The 19,910-nt window shown below is 41.2% G+C and overlaps 1 protein-coding gene across 9 annotated transcripts in view; it reads right to left on the minus strand.

The window, feature by feature from the left end:
- Positions 1 to 19,910, minus strand: part of SLC25A13 (solute carrier family 25 member 13) — a gene marked incomplete at its 3' end in the record, with an annotated part of 185,925 nt that overhangs the window by 141,012 nt on the left and 25,003 nt on the right. For 7 of the 9 annotated variants that reach the window (XM_080818406.1, XM_080818405.1, XM_080818404.1 and 4 more), the window contains exons 2-3: positions 12,315 to 12,368; positions 3,199 to 3,341 (exon numbers count right to left, since the gene is read on the minus strand). In XM_080818406.1, the coding sequence (XP_080674532.1) occupies positions 3,199 to 3,341; positions 12,315 to 12,368 (197 nt within the window). Of the gene's footprint in view, positions 1 to 3,198; positions 3,342 to 5,872; positions 5,986 to 12,314; positions 12,369 to 19,910 lie in introns of those variants that run through there. The other 2 variants (XM_080818407.1, XM_080818408.1) reach the window with 2 other exon arrangements.

Genomic DNA, 19,910 nt, shown 5'->3' on the forward strand with positions numbered 1-19,910 from the left:
GGTTAACAAATCACAGGAGACACTGAAAAAACTCTAAATAATCGTGTCGAGATGAAAAGATTATGGGTGGTTATTTTCCCTTCTGAAACTGAGGTTTTTGCAACCGAAGGAAGAAAAAGTCATAGGGCAAGAGATTGAGGCCATCTAAGATTTTCTCTGTCACAGTGAAACACTGAGATTTAAGATAATACAAAATCTGAAAGAAAATGTCAAGTTGAAGAGGATGACAAGCTTATGAGAGAAAAGGCAGTCTGAAGCAGTGGAAAGGCCACGTGGTCTCTGGAGCCAGCCAGGCTTTTTGGCGAACAGGTTGGTCAGCGACAGCCCCAGCTAGCTCATCTGCACAACCAGGAAAGCAGAGCCAGCATTTCAGATTTGTTAGAAGCTTTTGAAAAAATGTATCTGTTACGTTATATATGTACAACGTATGCTACAGTATGTTATCTAATGAATCAAAGGCTATTATTTTTGGAGAGCACCTGTAAAAATAAATAGGAAAAGCATCTATGTTAATGGGGAAAAAAAAATTAGAAGGTATAACAAGTATGCAAGTTAATGCCCATAAATAAACTAATTTAATAAGGAGCCAAAATGTTCACTGAAAGAAAGAGATCAACTATTAGGAAAAATTCCTGACGTGTTAAATGTAAATAGGAAATGTCATTATGAAGTTTTGATTTTATTAAATACAATTCTCTGTTCTTTCCACTGAGAAGCCAGAATAGTAGTAACAACCTAGTAGCGATAAGCCTGTGCCCAGCTCTGCTTCTATGCCCTATTCCCAACCTAAAAAAACCAGGACTTCTTGAAGAAAAGAGTGATTTCCAGGTTGGAGGTAGGGAATACCCACAGCGAGCCTGGAACCCCTTACACTCCTGAAGCAAGGAGCCCTCACAGGCAGAAGGCACAGAAGTCAGGCTAAAGGGACTCCCTCTGCCCACAGTGGGACAACCTGAGCATCAATGAGAGTAACAGCAATAGACTATAATACACTGAATTTAAAGTAAGAACTTCCATGACTTTATACCAATATTAAGAGAGAAAGAAAACAGAGTGGAGGGAAGAAAAGCTTTTCCTTAACAAAAAATGCTAGATAATAAATATAGGAGAAATAACAGAATTTGAAAAATAAACCACTTCTCTTTCAGGGTGCCTGGGTGCCTTAGTCAGTTAAGCATCTGCCTTTGGCTCGAGTCCCGGGATCAAGCCTCCAATTGGGCTCCCTGCTCAGCAGGGGAGTCTGCTTCTCCCTCTGCTTCTGCTCTTCCCCCCACCGCCCGTGTTCTCTCACTCTCTCTCAAATAAGTAAATAAAATCTTAAAAAAAGAAAAGAAAGGAAGGAAGAAAGAAAAATCACCACTTTTCAAACCACAACATAACAACTAATTCAGGGAAGGATCATCATGGATGCTAATACTAGTGGATGTTGAGTCGCCGGGAGACAGGATATGCACATGCTCTCAGTATCTCTTTACTAATTACGAACAAAAATGATCTCTGTAGAATCTGGGGGATGCCACCTTAACCAAGACATCCAACTTCCCATTGTCAATGCTGTGACATCATGCCTCCTGGGAGGTACAATAAAGAGTACACAATCTCTCCCAACCTGCACCAAAAACTCACATGAATCCAGGCCTGAAGAAGCAACCAGATGAGTCCAGAACATGGGACTTTCAATAAAATAACTGGCCCAGGTTTTATAAGTCAGTATCATGAAAAAAACATTAGAAAGCAAAAGTCTATTCTAGATTAAAAGAGATATAACAACTAAGTGTAATACAAGAACCTTGACTGGATCCCAGATTTAAAAGCAAAAAACAAAAAAACAAAAACCAGCAAAAAGTCATTTGAGGTTGGGGGGCAGGTAGAAAGATCCAGTATATTGGAATACAGACTGGATATCAGAAGATATTACACGCCACTGTCAATTCTCCTGAGGAAGATAATGGTATGGTGGTTACATAGAAGAATGCTCTTATTCTTAGAAGATAAATGCTAAAATATCATAATGTCTACAGTTTATAATTAAATGGTTCAGCCAAAAAAGAAAATGATTTGTATACATGTATTTGTATGTAGAAAGCATGTGTGTGTAAAAAGAGAAGACAAAGGTGACAAACGTGTTAATTAGTCTAGGTGCAGAGTATATAATAGATATTCATTACATTCTTTCAATGTTTCTGTAATTTAAAGAATTTTTTTTTTTAAGATTTTATTTGTCAGAGAGAGAGAAAGTAAACACAAGCAGGCAGAGTGGCAGGCAGAGGCAGCGAGAGAAGCAGGCTCCCCGCCAAGCAAGGAGCCTGATTCGGGACTCGATCCCAGGACCCTGGGATCATGACCCGAGCTGAAGGCAGTGGCTTAACCAACTGAGCCACCCAGGTGCCCCTAAAGAATTTTTTTTAAAGACTTTATTTACTTGTCAGAGAGCACAAGCAGGGGGAGCGGCAGGCAGAGGGAGAAGCAGGCTCCCTGCGGAACAGAGAGCCTGATGTGGGGCTCAATCCTAGGACCCTGGGATCATGACCTGAGCCAAACGCAGAGACTTAACCCACTGAGCCACCCAGGTGCCCAAGAATTTTTAAACTATCAAGTAAGAAAAAAAATTGGCCTTAAACCTTGAATCAAATCATTCTTGTTGCATGTGAGCTTGGTCACACTTCGTATGAATCATCAACACAAGGTGTGTGAAAGCAACCAAATTTTCCCCACAAAAATACATCTGCTGGAACAAATCTATGTTCTATCTAACTTCTGCTTCGATTACTGTCAAAAAATACACACATGGGGTGCCTGGGTGGCTCAGTCAATTATGCATCCAACTCCTCATTCCAGCTCAGGTGATGATCTCAGGGATATGAGACTGAGTCCCACACAGGGCTCTGTGCCCAATGCAGAGTCTGCTTGAAATTCTCTCCTTCCCTCTCTCTTTGCCCCTCCCCCCAATTCAAGCGTGCTCTCTCCCCCTAAATAAATAAAATCTTAAAAAAAAAAAAAAAGACACACACAAAGAATCCCCAACTGTGATAAGAAGGAAATGTTAAAGGTATTATTCCTAATAATGAATTAACTGTAATAGGTAGACAAAATGCTCTTGAGAGATAGAAAGGTATTCAGTGACTTCCTAATATTTAAAGTGACAAAAAGCTATTTCAAACAAAAAATATTAAATAAGATAATTAAAAACAAACATACCCATCTTTGGTCTGATCCACTACACCACTTAGAAGTTCCACAGTCTTTGGATTAGGCTGCCTTTCTCCAAAAATGTTCAAATATCGAGTGACGAAGTCATTGGGAGACATGAAAAACTCACCATTTTTTTCAATGCTTGCATACTGTTTAGAAAAAAAAGAGAGAAGATATTTTACCCTCAAAAGTACATAATCATGAGGTCAATGTGAAAAAGCTGAAAATATTCAACAGATAAGACATCAGACATGATAACACACTTTTCTCAAGCACAGTTATTTCTGAACATCTCATAGAAAAAAACAAAAACATGTTAAGTCTGCCAAGTTTTATATTTATACCAGTGGTTCTCAACTGGGGGCAGCTTAGCCTGACTGTCCAGCTTATAAACACCAACATCCCCCTAACAGCCAAGCAAAACCTAAGAGGCCCAACCCTCTCTCTGTTACCTGCCTTTTGGGGAGGGCGGGAGGGCTGGGCGAGGTTTCTCTTGCTTTGCACTTTCTCCATTTGTTTTATGTTTCCCCATAGAGGACATCTGACAGTGTCTGATGACAAATTTGACTGTCATAACCTGGGGGGGAGGGACACTACCAACATCTAGTTAGGAGAGGTCAGGACGAGCCCCTACAACAGAGTGACCCAGCCCCAAATGTCAACAGTATTGACATTGAGAAACCCTAGTTTACAGAAACTTGGAAAGAAAAATCACATCTTGTTTTTAGCAAGGACATACAGCTTTAAAAAAAAAAAAAAAAAAGAATTAATTATAAAATCATGGATGGGAACAACCTAATTCTTTTGCCCCATTTGTTTCAAGGACACCAATAATGCAAGAAAGGAGGACAAACAAGCTAAGCTGGAAAGCAAACTGTTAACTGTACGGCTTCTCGTGGGATTTTACAGAAGGAGATGTGAAAGGCTGCTTTAGTTAGCTTCATCTCCATTCTAGAGTAGAAATGGCCCATAAGAATTGGGCGCACTCAAAGCTTTCTACACAGCATTTCTCCTGCCTTTAGTGACAGAATCCAGTGCCGAGAAGCAGGAAGCTGCTCATTCCTGTCCCAGGGACCACCCGGGATGCTGAGAAACAACACAGGCTCATCCAGTATCCTGACGGTACAGGAGAGGACCTGTTGACCCTGGGGACAGGACAGTGACTGGGGGGTGGGGAGGTGAATTCCGAGAGCTGCACGAAGAGCAAGGCAAGCTGGATGACAGTGACCACCCCGGAGGCCACTATGATGTCGCCTTCCCCGGGAAGGGAAGTGCAACCAAAGCACCTCCACTCCCTCTGCAGCCACAGGGTCAAGTCCCATTACAACTGTTTCTAAAAGTCACTTGTTACTTCTACATTTTGATTCCAAGGCAGGATAAACTTGCTTAAATACTCAGTAACCAGCCCTGGAGTCCCTCAGGCCTGGGCTGCACTGAGCTCTGCTTCTGCCTCTCACCACCTGGATGACCTGTAAAGTAAGCTTCCCGGGCCTCCGGCTCCTCCCCTGTAAAACTGGGATAACAACATCACCTGCTTCTTATGGTCAATGCTAGAAAGAAACAAATAATCACATAATATACTTAGCACAACACACTACACACAATAAGCACTTCATAAATGTTCTGTACAATCTGTTTTTGTTTAATAAATTTTAGCAGGGTACAAAAGAAAAGCTCAAAAATGGTCCAAGAATCCCCCTATTCTTCACTTAGCATTGAACTGGCTTTTTGGAAACATGGAAGAATTGTATTTGATCTTCCGGAGGCAAAGCAAGACAGGAAGTACAAGGGAGATGTCCCGGCTAACTACAGCGATCCATGATTGAGAATCACACCTATGTTTGCTTACAGCAGTGAGTAATTAATTAAGCAAAAAACACAATTTAACTCTTCTCCCACCAGTAGATGTTAAGGTTGTTTTCCAGTTTGGGTTATTTTTAAATAAAGCTAAGGTAACCAGCTTGTATGTAACAATTATCCAAATTCCTGGCAATCTTCAAAGGCTACACTCCTGGAAGAGAAAATGTTGAGTCAAAGGAGAGGGAACTTGAAGGCTCTTGATACTTATTATCACGCTGCTCTCCAGAAAAGACTGTACCAATCTACACTCCCAACAGCAGTGAGTGAACATGCCCTTTTCCCCCTCTACCAGATTTGTTGCAAATATTCATCCAGTTTGATACTTGTAGATAATTGAGTCTGCAGATTTTTCTTCCTCCTTTGCAATTTCTTCCATTGCTTACTTCTAAATCTAGAACCTAGGCCTTCCTCATCTCAAGACTGATCTCTACCCATATTTTCTCTTAGCTTTTAAGTAGGTTTATTTTTTAAGTTTCAATACATTGGTACTTTATTGTTTTATGTGGTTTGAGGTAAAGATCCTCCTACTTTAGTTTTTCCCACTTAATCTCTTGGTTGTCCCAGGAGCACAAATGAAATCATTCTCCCCTCCCCTGTCTTTAAGATGCAAGTGTATCACACACTAATTATCACATATCATCAGGGAACAGCCTGGCAAGTAAGTCCATCTTCAACACTAGTTCTGATCAGTTGGCGACGAATGGCTTCCCAAGGTAGAGACTCCTTGGGAGTCTGGGGCTGCCCTCAAATTCCATGAAGGGATGCCAGGATGAGCTGACAACGCCTGCCATCCCTGCAGCAGGTGTCCTGGCCAACTCACCTGTGTACGCTTTCAAGACTGCATGCACCTTAATTGCTACAACTAGAGAGAAAGCTCTGTCTGGACAGGATTTGTTCCCGTGGTTCTCACTGCAGCATCCTCAGGGTCCTGGACTGGTGTCAGGCAGAGAGAACCATCGTCAATACACATCTATTGAATGAAGGAAGGTTTAAAATTATTGTGCTACTTTCCCTCCTGGGAGTTTTCTGGGCCATGATCAGTCTTCGATTTTTCCCCCAGGTAACATTCAGAATCATTGTTGAGCTGCTGTCCCCCTTAAAAAGAATTCCACTGAAAGTGCAAAATAAAATTACAATGCCGTACCTCTAACCCATACATAGGACAATTAAAAAGAAATAACAAGTATTTGCAAAAACAGGGAGCAAATGCAATTCTCATACACTAGTGGTATGAGAGTAAACTGTCAAACCACTTTAGAACACTGTCTGGCAGCATCTCCTCTAACTGAACATGCACAGAACCATAGACACAGCAATTTCAACTCTAAGTAGGTCTCTAACAGAAACGTGTGCAGAGAAATGTGTGTGTGTGTGTTTATTTTTTAACTAAAAAACACCCTTTGGCATTGTAATGTCCACAGCAGCATTAGCTTCAATAGCAAAAAGATGGAAAATAACTCAAACATCAACCAACAGTAGGATGTACAGATGAACTACTGTGGTACAATCACACTACGGAATACAACAAGGCCATGAGAATAGGAGAACGCCAACCACATGCAACAATAGGGATGAATCTTAACAACTAAAGCAAGAGTGAGGGTCGCCTGGGTGGCTCAGTGGGTTAAAGCCTCTGCCTTCGGCTCAGGTCATGGTCTCAGGATCCTGGGATCGATCCCCATGCCGGGCTCTCTGCTCAGCAGGGAGCCTGCTTCCCCCACCCCTCCCTGCCTCTTTTTAAAAAAATAAATAAATAAAGCAAGAGTGAAAGAAATGAGACACAAGAAAACATAGTGTTGTGATTCCTTTTTTATGAAGCTGAAAACCAGACAACTGGTTCCCCTCAGGAGAGGTGGGTCCTGACTGGACGGGGCATCAGATGGCTTCTGGGGGGGCTCATTACATGGGTGTGAGCTCACTTTGGGAACATTAATGGAGCTGTACATTTATGATTTGGGCACTTGATTTATACCTCAACAGTTTATATTTTTAAAAAATCAAGATATTTTCTGCCCCAGTTTTTAGAGGTGATAATGAAATAATTTATAAATATAAGAACATATTAATCTGAACATGGAAAACACAGTTTTCTTCAGGTTGCAAAACTAGGGCATTATCAAGGCTGGGTGGTCTGCCTTGTGATTACAGTAAAAATGTCAAAGGTTGTTCCTTCAACTGATGGACAAAGATCATAATAAGAATGTACTGACAGTGGGGCCCTGCAGCCCGCAGGGGTCCCCGTCAAGGGAGTGGACCACACAGCTCCCACATCTTTAAAATGGTATTTAATCCTTTTTTGGGACTAGATTTTACAAGTGACCTGAAGCCTCTCTCTCTCCCTTATAAATTTTTGTAAGTTTTAATATGATTAAACATATGCAGACTATATGCAAAAATGCAGGTCCAAGAGTATTCAGTACGGTGTTGTTATACTAGCAAACCAGGAAACACAACTAAGCATCCAAAAATATGAAGTGGCTAGACAAATTATGGCAAAAAGAGCCATACACAGGAATAGCTCACGACAATAAAAATACTGTAGAAATACATTCAATTATAGGAAAAAAGTTTTCCTAACATATTAGGTGAAGGGAAAAGCTGGATAAAAAAGTATTTTTTCTCCTGTTAAGGAAAAAAAGGTTTTATATACACAGAGAGAGATACGGACAGAGAGAGAGGTATATAAAATATAATTTTTCATATTTATACATAGATATAGATATGGATTTTATCTATACAGCAGAATCACAAATTTTCTTTATATACTTTTGCTTTTTAAATTTTTGCCAATGAATATGAAGCATTTTCTCATCTTAAGTTTTCAAAAAAGAAATTAACTGTTTTTCCAATTTTGTTAACAAATTTCTAAATACATATGTTTTGCTGACAAAGAATAATTATAAAAAATCCAAGTGTAACTCACTATGTATCATTACCAACTGTCATAGGGCCTATTCCCCTTGTCTAGTCCCTTTACCCAGTTTTCTCATCTCCCACAACTTACACTACAGGCATTCAGCTACTTCCAGCCGTAAACAGTACATATCACCCCCTTTGCTCTCCCTTGAGCAGAACGGTGTCCTTCTCGATTTCCCCCTTCTCATTACAGGCACCTCCCTAACCCAGGCTCTATCCAGGGGTTGTATTTACCCCTGCACCCTCTCATACATTGTACAAGATCATTTCCATCAAGCAGTCCTTCAAAATGTCTTAACCTTCCCCATTCTCCATCCTCCCTGCTGCATAACCCTAACAAGTCTTCAGGGCCCCGCACTGGGATTACGCCCAAGGCTGCCTAACTCATGACCCTGCTGCCAAATCTCGACCCACCCTGCCAGTGTCACTGGATGACCCCAGTGGCTTCCTATTGTTCAGCAGGCATGCCAAACTCCCAATTACCTTGCTAATTTTGTCACCCATACCCTGTAAGGCTTGGCAGACTCCCTGGCACGGGGCTGAATTTAAATAAACAAGTAAAGGAGCAAGAATCCCTCAACGTGGAGAGGCTGTGTGCTCGCAAACCCATCTCCCGGCCTTCCCACGAATGTGGCCCTCTCCCCCGGAACTCCCCAGCTGCCCTCCTCCTGACTCACCAGTGCCCACTCACCCTGCGGCTCTCTCGGGTCCCTCTCCAGGCAGCCTTCTCTGACCACTGCCCACCACAGGGGCCGCTCCAGCCTCTCGGCTTCCTGTGTGCCACAAAACAGAACTGACCACACCTGGACCTCAACTTCCATATTTGCTCACCGCACTGGCACTTACGTGAACCTAGATTCTTTTTCACTCACTGTGTACCTGTAAACGTGGTCTCCCGTGTAAAAGCTGAACTCCTTGAAGACATGGTCTCTGATTATACCTCTTCTATACACCCCACTCACCTCGAAGTTTCACAGTGTTTTATTTAAACTGGGAGCACTCGGTACACCTGCTCCAAAACGCACGTCAACACTTAGGTTAGAAACCAAACTGACCACACCTGGACTTCAACTTCCACATGCAGACAAAATGTTAGCCACCACTTGTCACCTGAAGAGGCTGCATAACCGACTCAAACTCCTCAGGCTAGGAATGTTAGCCACCAAGTGCCCCCTGCCCACCATCCAAGTGCGCTGCCCAAGAGCCTGTGCTCCAGGTCACCCCCCGCCTGACACTCTTACAGCCCTCTGTTCCACACCTGCTGCTGCCTCTGCCTGGAACGGTCTTCCTCTGCCCCACAGCCCCCCTCTACCTTCTCCAGCTGGTAAGTACCTACTCACTGTCAAGTCCAGCCCCAACACCACCACCTCTCTGTAATTGCAATGACCCTGGCTAGATGTAATTAGCCCCACATCATCTTCCTACTAATTAACACCATATAATGCTTATCAACCATATCATGGCTTTCTTTTTTACACTTACACACAGTGAACTAGTAAAAAGCAGGACCCATGATTTATGCATCTTTATATCCCCAATACTTTAACGCTACACTTCACATAGAGTAAGCAACCCACCCACACACAAAAAAAGAAGAAAGTGTAACCCTTCTCAAGGGCCCATCTCCATCCTCCAGGACCCCTCTTTCCTCCTCTCTGCCAGTTCCACTGGCTCTCTCTGACATCCACAGTTGCCAACTCCCCTGCTATCGGCTCATCTGGTCCAAAGGTCCACCTCCTCCGAGCTACAGAAGAACCCCCTAACTAGCATTAACAGTCAGAAGGCTGGGATATTTATCAGGAAGAAAAGTCAAGAGAACGTCACAGAAAATCAGCAAAGTAGTCCAGTTTGCAGAGTGCTTACTGCTGATCCCCACTTAACAGGAAAGCCTGGCCACAGTGGAGCCATGCCTGGCAGAGCCCCCAACTCTCACCCCAATTCTCCTCATCCCTATTCTCCTCCCACCACAACACCATCTGTGGCAGATGGTAAACAAGAGATCCCCCACATGCTGAGCCAAGGTGGATTTGTGTTGGTACGACCCTGCCCAGGCCTGATGAGATCACCCAAACCTCTGCCAGAGCCACAATCCCTTCCAGAAACTGCTGATCACTGTTTTCTTCATGGACAGTCCCCACCCCCCACCCCCGCCTTTCTGGCCCCATCATTCCCTTGGACTCTAAGTCACACTCTCACTCAAAAGCCACGTCGTCTTAGCCACCCCAAGAGCAGACAGTATCTCCCTATGTGCTGCCAAAGATTGCGCCCCAGCTTTCAGGCTCACCGACACAGAAACCTCACAGGTGGCTCTCCAGAAATCTGACCAATCCGATTTGTCTCCAGCAGAGACTTGCCTCCTATTAATGGGAGTAGCTGGAAAAGACAGGCTCTCCAAAGTAGGATCTTAACTTAACCCAGCTGCCATGTAGCCTCAAAAGGTGGGCACAGCTTTTACCCAGGTGGAGTCTTCCTACTGGATCATTACTGCCAAAAGACCAAGAGGTACCCAAGATGTACCATCTACTAAGACATTCAAAGTTGTTCCCATTTCCTGTCAGAAGGATGCCCACAACTACTGCTGTTTTAGAAAACAGAAGTAATAGCGAGGTCCTGAGTTCAAAGAATGATTATGACTTTGCCAGCTGAGGTTAATGAGCTTTTACCCATTTCTCTAGGGTCTCTGGCAACCCACTACAAGTGGTCTCCTAGAATTTTAAGTTTTATACTATAGATCTTAAATATACACAATAAAAATGTCCACAGTTCCCACATACACACCTCATTCCAATCATGGTGGGCCCCAAATGCAGAGTAACAGATACTAGTCCAGGTGAGAAATAAAGCATTTCTGTTTTCTGGGTTTGCATGACCTACAATCCTATTCCACCTTTGAATCTGTATACTGTGTTGTCCTTTCAGGTTAAAACCAAATTTATAAAGAATTCTGCTTTCTTATACATAATCCAAACCTCCTTACATATTATCCCTTCCCCCCACCCCTACTCATATTTTTAACCATCTCCTTTTGAAGCCTATCTCTCGTGTTGAATTATTTAATTTCAAACACTTACTGAATCAGTTATCAATGCATATCAGGCACTGGGCACTTTCACCCAAGTTTTTTCACTCAATCTTTACAAATTTTTGTAACTCACAAGATGTTCATACATGTACAAAGTAGATAGAACAGGGTAAGAAACTCAATGTTCCCTTTACCAATTTCAAATATTACCACCACACGGACAAGGCATTTTCCCTCCCCCACCAAAACTGGGGTGTTTAAAAGCCAACCTCAGACATCATAATCTTATCTGTAAACACTTCAGTGTGTATCTCTAACAGAAAAAGACTCTTTATAGCTCCTATCACAATATCATCATCCAGACTAAAAAAAGAAATCAATAACAATTCCTTGATATCAGATAATTCTGTCAGTATTCAAATTCTCTGATTTCTCAGTATTTTTTAATAGTACCACACTTTCATGAGGAAAGTGAGGCTCACAGAATTAGTGACTTTCAGGGCCATGTATTTGGTACACAGCAGAGTGTGAAGTGTTTCATTTGAAGCCTTGGTCCTCGATAATACAGCACAGCTGCTTTTCCATCATGTTTAGAAAAGGCCCACATATACACCTTTTAAATGATCTTCACAAAAGTGGCCTTTCCTTTTTTGAGTACTTTAATCAAGGTAAAATAACATTACGTGATTCAAGGTTTAGGACCTGGGGTAGACTTCTATTAGAGTATCATTCATTCACGGCCCAATGTCACCAAGTAGGGTAAATATAAGAAACTAAGGAAATATATGGTATCTGTCATGAACTGGTATGTATTGTTACTCATACTGGGCTTCCACCATGAACCACAGTTGCAATAACACCATGATAATGATGATAATGGTAACAACGATGGGCTTCTACCAATGAGAGGCAAAGACAGTCCTCTCTGGATGGATCAAGATTATGGAAATATGGAAATGTTAACAAAGAGCTTTCAACTTCTTAGGAGAAAAACCACAATCATCACAACACATAGGTGAGTCCTGGAAAGGTCAATGAGTTGTGAGACTAAATCCCCCAACAACCCCCTTCCAGTACCTGACACCAAGTGAGAGAAAAGAAATTAAAATGTAAACCATACTGTCCTCACAAACACCTGCAAGCTACTGATACATTTCAAAAAACAGATAGAATTGAAATGGATCTCTTTCATAAGTCTTAAGTAAAGATACCTTTTGGGACTTTTATATATATAACAATGAAATAAAGACCTATTTAAAAATAATCTTTAAAAGTTCAAGAACACAAATCAAACAAGAAACAAAATAGATTCCTTTATACTGACCTTCAAAAATATTGTTCTAAGCTCAGCTGGATCTGCTCTCTTGGTTAAAACCACCTATAAACATAAAAATGTTTATATTATTAGAACAAAGCTGAGAAATCAAGCTAGCATACTGAAAGAAAATAAACTCCAGGTTAGAAATTAGTAGATGTCATTTTTGTACTTAAAGCACCAAATTTCCCCATTGCGTAAACTACTCCCTGGATTTTAAATCAGACTCCTTATGTGGCTTCTAGAATGGTAACAGTCTGTGCAAGAAACCAGTAAAGCTCTTAATATGTAGTACTTAATGTACATCATTTTTTTTCCAAAAAGTAGAAAAAAAGAAAACTGGAAACAGATCTGTGACCACCTGGCATTTTTAAACTACACACCAGAGTGATCCATACCTTTCCACAGAGGAATATTAAAGTACAACTTGTTTGTTAACGATGCAAGAGAACACAGTTCTTAAAGAAGTTGGTGAGCAAGGCAAATCATATTAACAAACAAGGGAATTACTTCCCACAGTTCTGCCAGGAACACGCATGAATACCTAGCTATCTGGGCATGCCAAGCAAGGTCTCCTTCCCTCCCCAACTTTTAATTTAAGAAGTCAAAGTCTCCAAAGGTATGATTATTCTTCTCCACATTCTAGAAATACAAGGGGCTATGGTTACCTTTCGAGAACAAAATTTGACAGATTAGCTCAGAATAGGTGTTGTGCTTAATTCCCCAGCCCACAAAGTCCAAAAACATCAGTGGAGAAAAAGCAAGACAAACTTGAATATGGCTACCCCAGGCCAACACAAAAGAGTCCTTATGTGGAACCAAACAGTGGGCTTATTCAGTGTCCCATCACCCAATCCTGCTGGCAATAACCGTCATGAGACTGAATTCTCACCAAGCACAGCGTCACCCCATGATACAGCCAAGGAGGGGTTCCTGGAACCACCCTAATACCAGAGCCATGTCGCTATCCACAGGGAGATTTATGCAAATTGTTCTAAATCCCTTCTGTGTGTTTGTAGAGGCTCTTCTGAGATCTTTGGACAATGAGTTCTCTGTCTCTAAATGTGTAACTGCCGAGCTTCTTGGCCTGCCACTGTCAGGAATAATTTTATTAACTAATCACTGGAATGGGAGAGGTAGTTTTTCTGAAACGAGTTGGCTACTTACCTTGTTTCCCAAAGCAAGACTGATAACTCCTTTAATTTCAGCTGAGCACTTGTAACCACCAATGCATTTTTTTGTCCATAAGATTTGGAAATCTTTTTAAAATTCTAAATCAGTATTCTTTGCTGTTCAATTAAGGAGGAAAAAACAGAATGCTAACCAACCTATGACTGATGATAGTGCCAATCTACACATTCCCAGAGAAGATTCCTTCCTTTCGGGTTTATATTCTGAGAAAGGTAGGACAGGCCAAACACTACCGAAGAAGATGAGAGAGCATAAAAACGCGTCCATCCTCTTAAGAGCAGACAAAGTCCCTCCAAGTTCCATATCTCACAACAGTCCATATGTGACATTTTTAAAAAATATTTTATTTTACTGAGACAGAGACAGAGAGAGCACAAGCAGGAGAAGAGGGAGAGGAAGAAGCAGTCTCCCCACTGAGCAGGGAGCCCAAAGTGGGACTCGATCCCAGGACCCGCAGATCATGACCTGAGCCGAAGGCAGATGCTTAACATTCTGAGCCCCCCAGGTGCCCCCATATGTGACATTTTTTAGAAGGCACATGGTTACTGTAGGCACTTAGCTGGGTTTCCTTTTAAAAACAAAGGTTAGGTTTCCACCAAGTGAACTATTCTTGCTCCATTTGAATACCACATCCTTCAAAATCTAATTACTTCACTATTCCATGCACTTCATCAAGCTTTCCCTGGGCAACGCTATTTTAGCGTGAACTTTCCCTGCCCTAAATTCCCACAGCATTCTTCCATTGCTAACCACCAAATGCACAGCAGTGTCCCCCAGCAGGACTGCACCTCCCTAAGAAACAAGGCTTTCACTCTGTGACTCTGCCAGGATCTAAGGGGCACAGAGGAACACAATCCGCAGAGGGAGAAAACAACAAAGATGAGAGCAGAGATCAATTAAACAGAGACTAAAAAGACAATAGGAAACATCAATTAACACAGCTGGTTCTTCGAAAAATGAACAAAACTGACAAACCTTTAGCCACATCCACCAAGCAAAAGACAGATGGCACAAATAAAATCGCAAATGAAAGAGGAGACATCAACAACTGGTACCACCCAAATACAAAAGATAAGAGACCACTATAACAATTATACTAACAAATGGGACAACCTAGAAGAAATGAATAAATGCCTAGAAACACACAACTTACCAAGACTGAATCATAATGAAATACAAAAATCTGAAGACACCAATTACTAGTAAGGAGATTGAATCAATAATTTAAAACCTCCCAAAACACAAGTCTAGGACCAGACAGCTCCACTAGCAAACTCTACCAACTATTCAAAGAAGAATTAATACCAATCCTTCTCCAACTCTTCCAAAATATAGAAGAGGAAGAAACTCTTCCAAACTCATGAGTCCAGCATTAGCCTGATACCAAAACCAGAAAAGGATGCTGCAAGAAAAAAAAAAAAATTACAGGCTAGTATCCCTAATGAATATATTGTGCAAAAAATCCTCAACAAATACTTGCAAACCAAATTCAACAATATGTTATTAAAAGGATCATACACCACGATCAAGTGAAACTTCTCCAAAGAAGACATACAGATGGCCAACAGATACATGAAAAGACGCTCAGTATCACTCATCATCAGGAAAATGAGAATCAAAACCACAATGAGATGTTACCTTACACCTGTTAGACTATTATAAGGAAAAAAAAGACAAGAAAATAATAAGTGTTGGCAAGAATGTAGAGAAAAGGAAACTGTACACTGCTGGTGAGAATGGTAATTAGTGCAGCCACTATAGAAAACAGTACAGAGGTTCCTCAAAAAATTAAAAAATGGAACTATTCTACTTAGGGGTATTTATCTCAAGAAAATGAAAACACTAACTTGAAAAAATATATATGCACCCTCATGTTCACTGAAGCTTTATTTACAATAGCCAAGACAAAGCAACAACCTAAGTGTCCACTGATGGATGAATGGACAAAGAAATTGTGAAATAGATAGATACATATAAATAAATAAATAATGGATTATTATTTAGGCATAAGAAAGAATGAAATCTTGCCATTTGCAACAACATGGATGGACCTCAAGGACATATGCTAAGTGAAATAAATCAGAGAAAAACAAGTACTGTATGATCTTATATATGGAATCTATATATCTATACAAAAATAGATACAGAGGGAAAAAAAAAATAGATACAGAGAACAGACTGGTGGTTGCCAGAGACAGGGGAGTGGGGTGGGAGAAATGGGTGAAGGGTATATAAATTTATTAAAAATTTTGTTTAGGGGGGCGCCTGGGTGGCTCAGTGGGTTAAAGCCTCTGCCTTCGGCTCAGGTCATGATCTCAGGGTCCTGGGATCAAGCCCCACATCCGGCTCTCTGCTCAGCAGGAAGCCTGCTTCCTCCTCTCTCTCTGCCTGTCTCTCTGCCTACTTGTGACCTCTGTCTGCCAAGTAAATAAATAAAATCTTAAAAAAAAAAATTTTTTTTGTTTAGGGACGCCTGGGTGGCTCAGTGGGTTAAACCACTGCCTTCAGCTCAGGTCATGATCCCGGGGTTCTGAGATCGATCCCCACATCAGGCTCTCTGCTCAGCGGGGAGCCTGCTTCCTCCTCTCTCTCTCTGCCTGTCTCTCTGCCTACTTGTGATCTGTCTGTCAAATAAATAAATAAAATCTTTAAAAAAATTTTTGTTTAAAAAGCAGGAGTTATTCATCAATGTATGACCAACTTCTAGTATGTCTGGCACAAGAGGCATTCGATAAATATTAGCTGAAGTACTGAATTCTATAAATTAATTTTTTAAAAATCCGTATAGTTACCTAACAAATTTAAGTCATGTCACCTAATGTGTATAGAACATTTAATATTTTCAATGCATGACTATTACTTCATTGGATCTTCACAGCAAAATCTGAGACCTGCAGACAGCATAATATTGCACCCACTTTACAGAAGGAGAAACCAAGACTCAAAGAGGGTCAATTACTTCCCCAAAAGTCAGATCTGGTACCCATTTGTGCTTACATATCTAAGTAACGTCTGAGCTGAGATCAGATACCAAATCTTCCACCTCCTACTCCATTGGTCTTTCCACTGAGCCACACTGTAGGGAGCTTCAAACTGACCATAACTTATGTCAACCACTAACATAATACATGCCTAGAAATCAAGTTTTCTCCTACAATCACCAGACTGTAGTGTCCATCCAGTGCTGTGCCTAAGAACATGGCTCTAGGGGTGCCTGGGTGGCTCAGATGGTTACATGTCATCAGACTCTTGGTTTCAGCTCAGGTTATGATTTCAGAGTCCTGGATCAAGCCCTGCCGAGCCCTACACCGAGCTCTGCACTGGGCATGGAGTTGGCTTGCGATTCTCTCTCTCCCTCTCCCTTTGCCCCTCCCTGACTTTCACTAAATAAATAAATAAGTAAATGTTTAAAAATCGTAAAAACAAAACAAAACAACAACAAAAAAACATGGCTTTATTATCAGCCCACCTGTGACTGGGGATCAGGTGTGACATCTAAACTTAATAGTTGTGTGACCTTGAGCTAGACCTCTGACCTCTCAGTCTCCCTTTCCTCCCCCATAAAATCAGAAGTACTGGATGGTTGAAAGAGTTACAGGAGGTAATAACATCTAGTGCTTAGCACCAAAAAGAACACACAGTTAAAGCACTCAAATGAAATCCATTATTTGTATTATTTGTGGAAAGGTGTTTATATTCTACCATGCTTACCCTTCAAAAAGTCTAAGCGATGAGTAACCTGGCATATAAATTGAGAAGGAAAAAATGAGGAGGAGGGAGGGGAAAGGAACTCATGGATCTTCAAAAACATTCAGCAAACCACCAACCACAGACGTTTTCCTAACTCATCCCTTCTGCTATCTGAGCCTCAACCAATGCTACTTCTTGAAAACAGATCCCAAGTTCCAGACACACCATGGAATTTCCCTGCGGCCTGTGGAAATGTGTGTTATTAGGTCCTGAACACACTAATGAAGCACAAAATAACTATGGTTCAACTGGGGATAAATTAAAAAAAATTTTACCGGTCTCTTGGCCTCCCCACTGCTGTGTGGCTAGCCAGAATTCCCATTTCTTTTTTTTTTTTTTTTTTTTTTTGAAAAATTTTTTTTTTTTATTTTAATAAACATATAATGTATTTTTATCCCCAGGGGTACAGGTCTGTGAATCGTCTGGTTTACACATTTCACAGCACTCATCATAGCACATACCCTCCCCAATGTCCATTTCCCCACCACCCTCTCCCATCCCCCTTCCCCCCCGCAACCCTCAGTCTGTTTCTTGAGATTGAGTCTTTTATGGTTTGTCTCCCTCCCAATCCCATCTTTTCATTTTTTCTTTTCCTACCTCCCCCCAAACCCCCCCACCTTGCATCTCCACTTCCTCATATCAAAGAGATCATATGATAGTTATATTTCTCCGATTGACTTATTTCGCTAAGCATGATACCCTCTAGTTCCATCCACGTCGTCGCAAATGGCAAGATTTCATGTCTTTTGATGGCTGCATAGTATTCCATTGTGTATATATACCACATCTTCTTTATCCATTCATCTGTTGATGGACATCTAGGCGCTTTCCACAGTTTGGCTATTGTGGACATTGCTGCTATAAACATTCGGGTGCACGTGCCCCTTCGGAGCACCACGTTTGTATCTTTAGGATATATACCCAGGAGTGCAATTGCTGGGTCGTAGGGTAGCTCTATTTTCAGTTTTTTGAGGAACCTCCACACTGTTTTCCAGAGTGGTTGCACCAGCTTGCATTCCCACCAACAGTGTAGGAGGGTTCCCCTCTCTCCGCATCCTCGCCAGCATCTGTCATTTCTTGACTTGTTAATTTTAGCCATTCTGACTGGTGTGAGGTGGTATCTCATTGTGGTTTTGATTTGTATTTCCCTGATGCCGAGTGATGTGGAGCATTTTTTCATGTGTCTGTTGGCCATCTGGATGTCTTCCTTGCAGAAATGTCTGTTCATGTCCTCTGCCCATTTCTTGACTGGATTATTTGTTCTTTGGGTATTGAGTTTGATAAGCTCTTTATAGATTCTGGATACGAGCCCTTTATCTGATATGTCGTTTGCAAATATCTTCTCCCATTCTGTCAGTTGTCTTTTGGTTTTGTTAACTGTTTCCTTTGCTGTGCAAAAGCTTTTGATCTTGATGAAATCCCAATAGTTCATTTTTGCCCTTGCTTCTGTCGCCTTTGGCGATGTTCCTAGGAAGAAGTTGCTGCGGTGGAGGTCAAAGAGGTTGCTGCCTGCATTCTCCTCAAGGATTTTGATAGATTCCTTTCGCACATTGAGGTCCTTCATCCACTTTGAGTCTATTTTCGTGTGTGGTGTAAGGAAATAGTCCAATTTCATTTTTCTGCATGTGGCTGTCCAATTTTCCCAGCACCATTTGTTGAAGAGGCTGTCTTTTTTCCATTGGATATTCTTTCCTGCTTTGTCGAAGATTAGTTGACCATAGAGTTGAGGGTCTATTTCTGGGCTCTCTATTCTGTTCCATTGGTCTATATGTCTGTTTTTGTGCCAGTACCATACTGTCTTGATGATGACAGCTTTGTAATAGAGCTTGAAGTCTGGAATTGTGATACCACCGACTTTGGCTTTCTTTTTCAATATTCCTTTGGCTATTCGAGGTCTTTTCTGGTTCCATATAAATTTTAGGATTATTTGTTCTATTTCTTTAAAAAAAATAGATGGGATTTTGATAGGGATTGCATTAAATGTGTAGATTGCTTTAGGTAAAATAGACATTTTCACAATATTTGTTCTTCCAATCCATGAGCATGGAATATTTTTCCATTTCTTTGTGTCTTCCTCAATTTCTTTCATGAGTACTTTATAGTTTTCTGAGTATAGATTCTTTGCCTCTTTGGTTAGATTTATTCCTAGGTATCTTATGGTTTTGGGTACGATGGTAAATGGGACTGACTCCTCAATTTCTCTTTCTTCTGTCTTGTTGTTAGTGTAAAGAAATGCGACTGATTTCTGTGCATTGACTTTATATCCTGACACTTTACTGAATTCCTGTATAAGTTCTAGCAGTTTTGGAGTGGAGCCTTTTGGGTTTTCCACATATAGTATCATATCATCTGCAAAGAGTGATAGTTTGACTTCTTCTTTGCCGATTTGGATGCCTTTAATTTCTTTTTGTTGTCTGATTGCTGAGGCTAGGACTTCTAGTACTATATTGAACAGCAGTGGTGATAACGGACATCCCTGCCGTGTTCCTGACCTTAGCGGAAAAGCTTTCAGTTTTTCTCCATTGAGAATGATATTTGCGGTGGGTTTTTCATAGATGGCTTTGATAATGTTGAGGTATGTGCCTTCTATCCCTACACTTTGAAGAGTTTTAATCAGGAAGGGATGCTGCACTTTGTCAAACGCTTTTTCAGCATCTATTGAGA

The sequence above is a fragment of the Martes martes genome, assembly GCF_963455335.1.
Source record: "Martes martes genome assembly, chromosome: 11".
NCBI classification, from domain to species: domain Eukaryota; kingdom Metazoa; phylum Chordata; class Mammalia; order Carnivora; family Mustelidae; genus Martes; species Martes martes.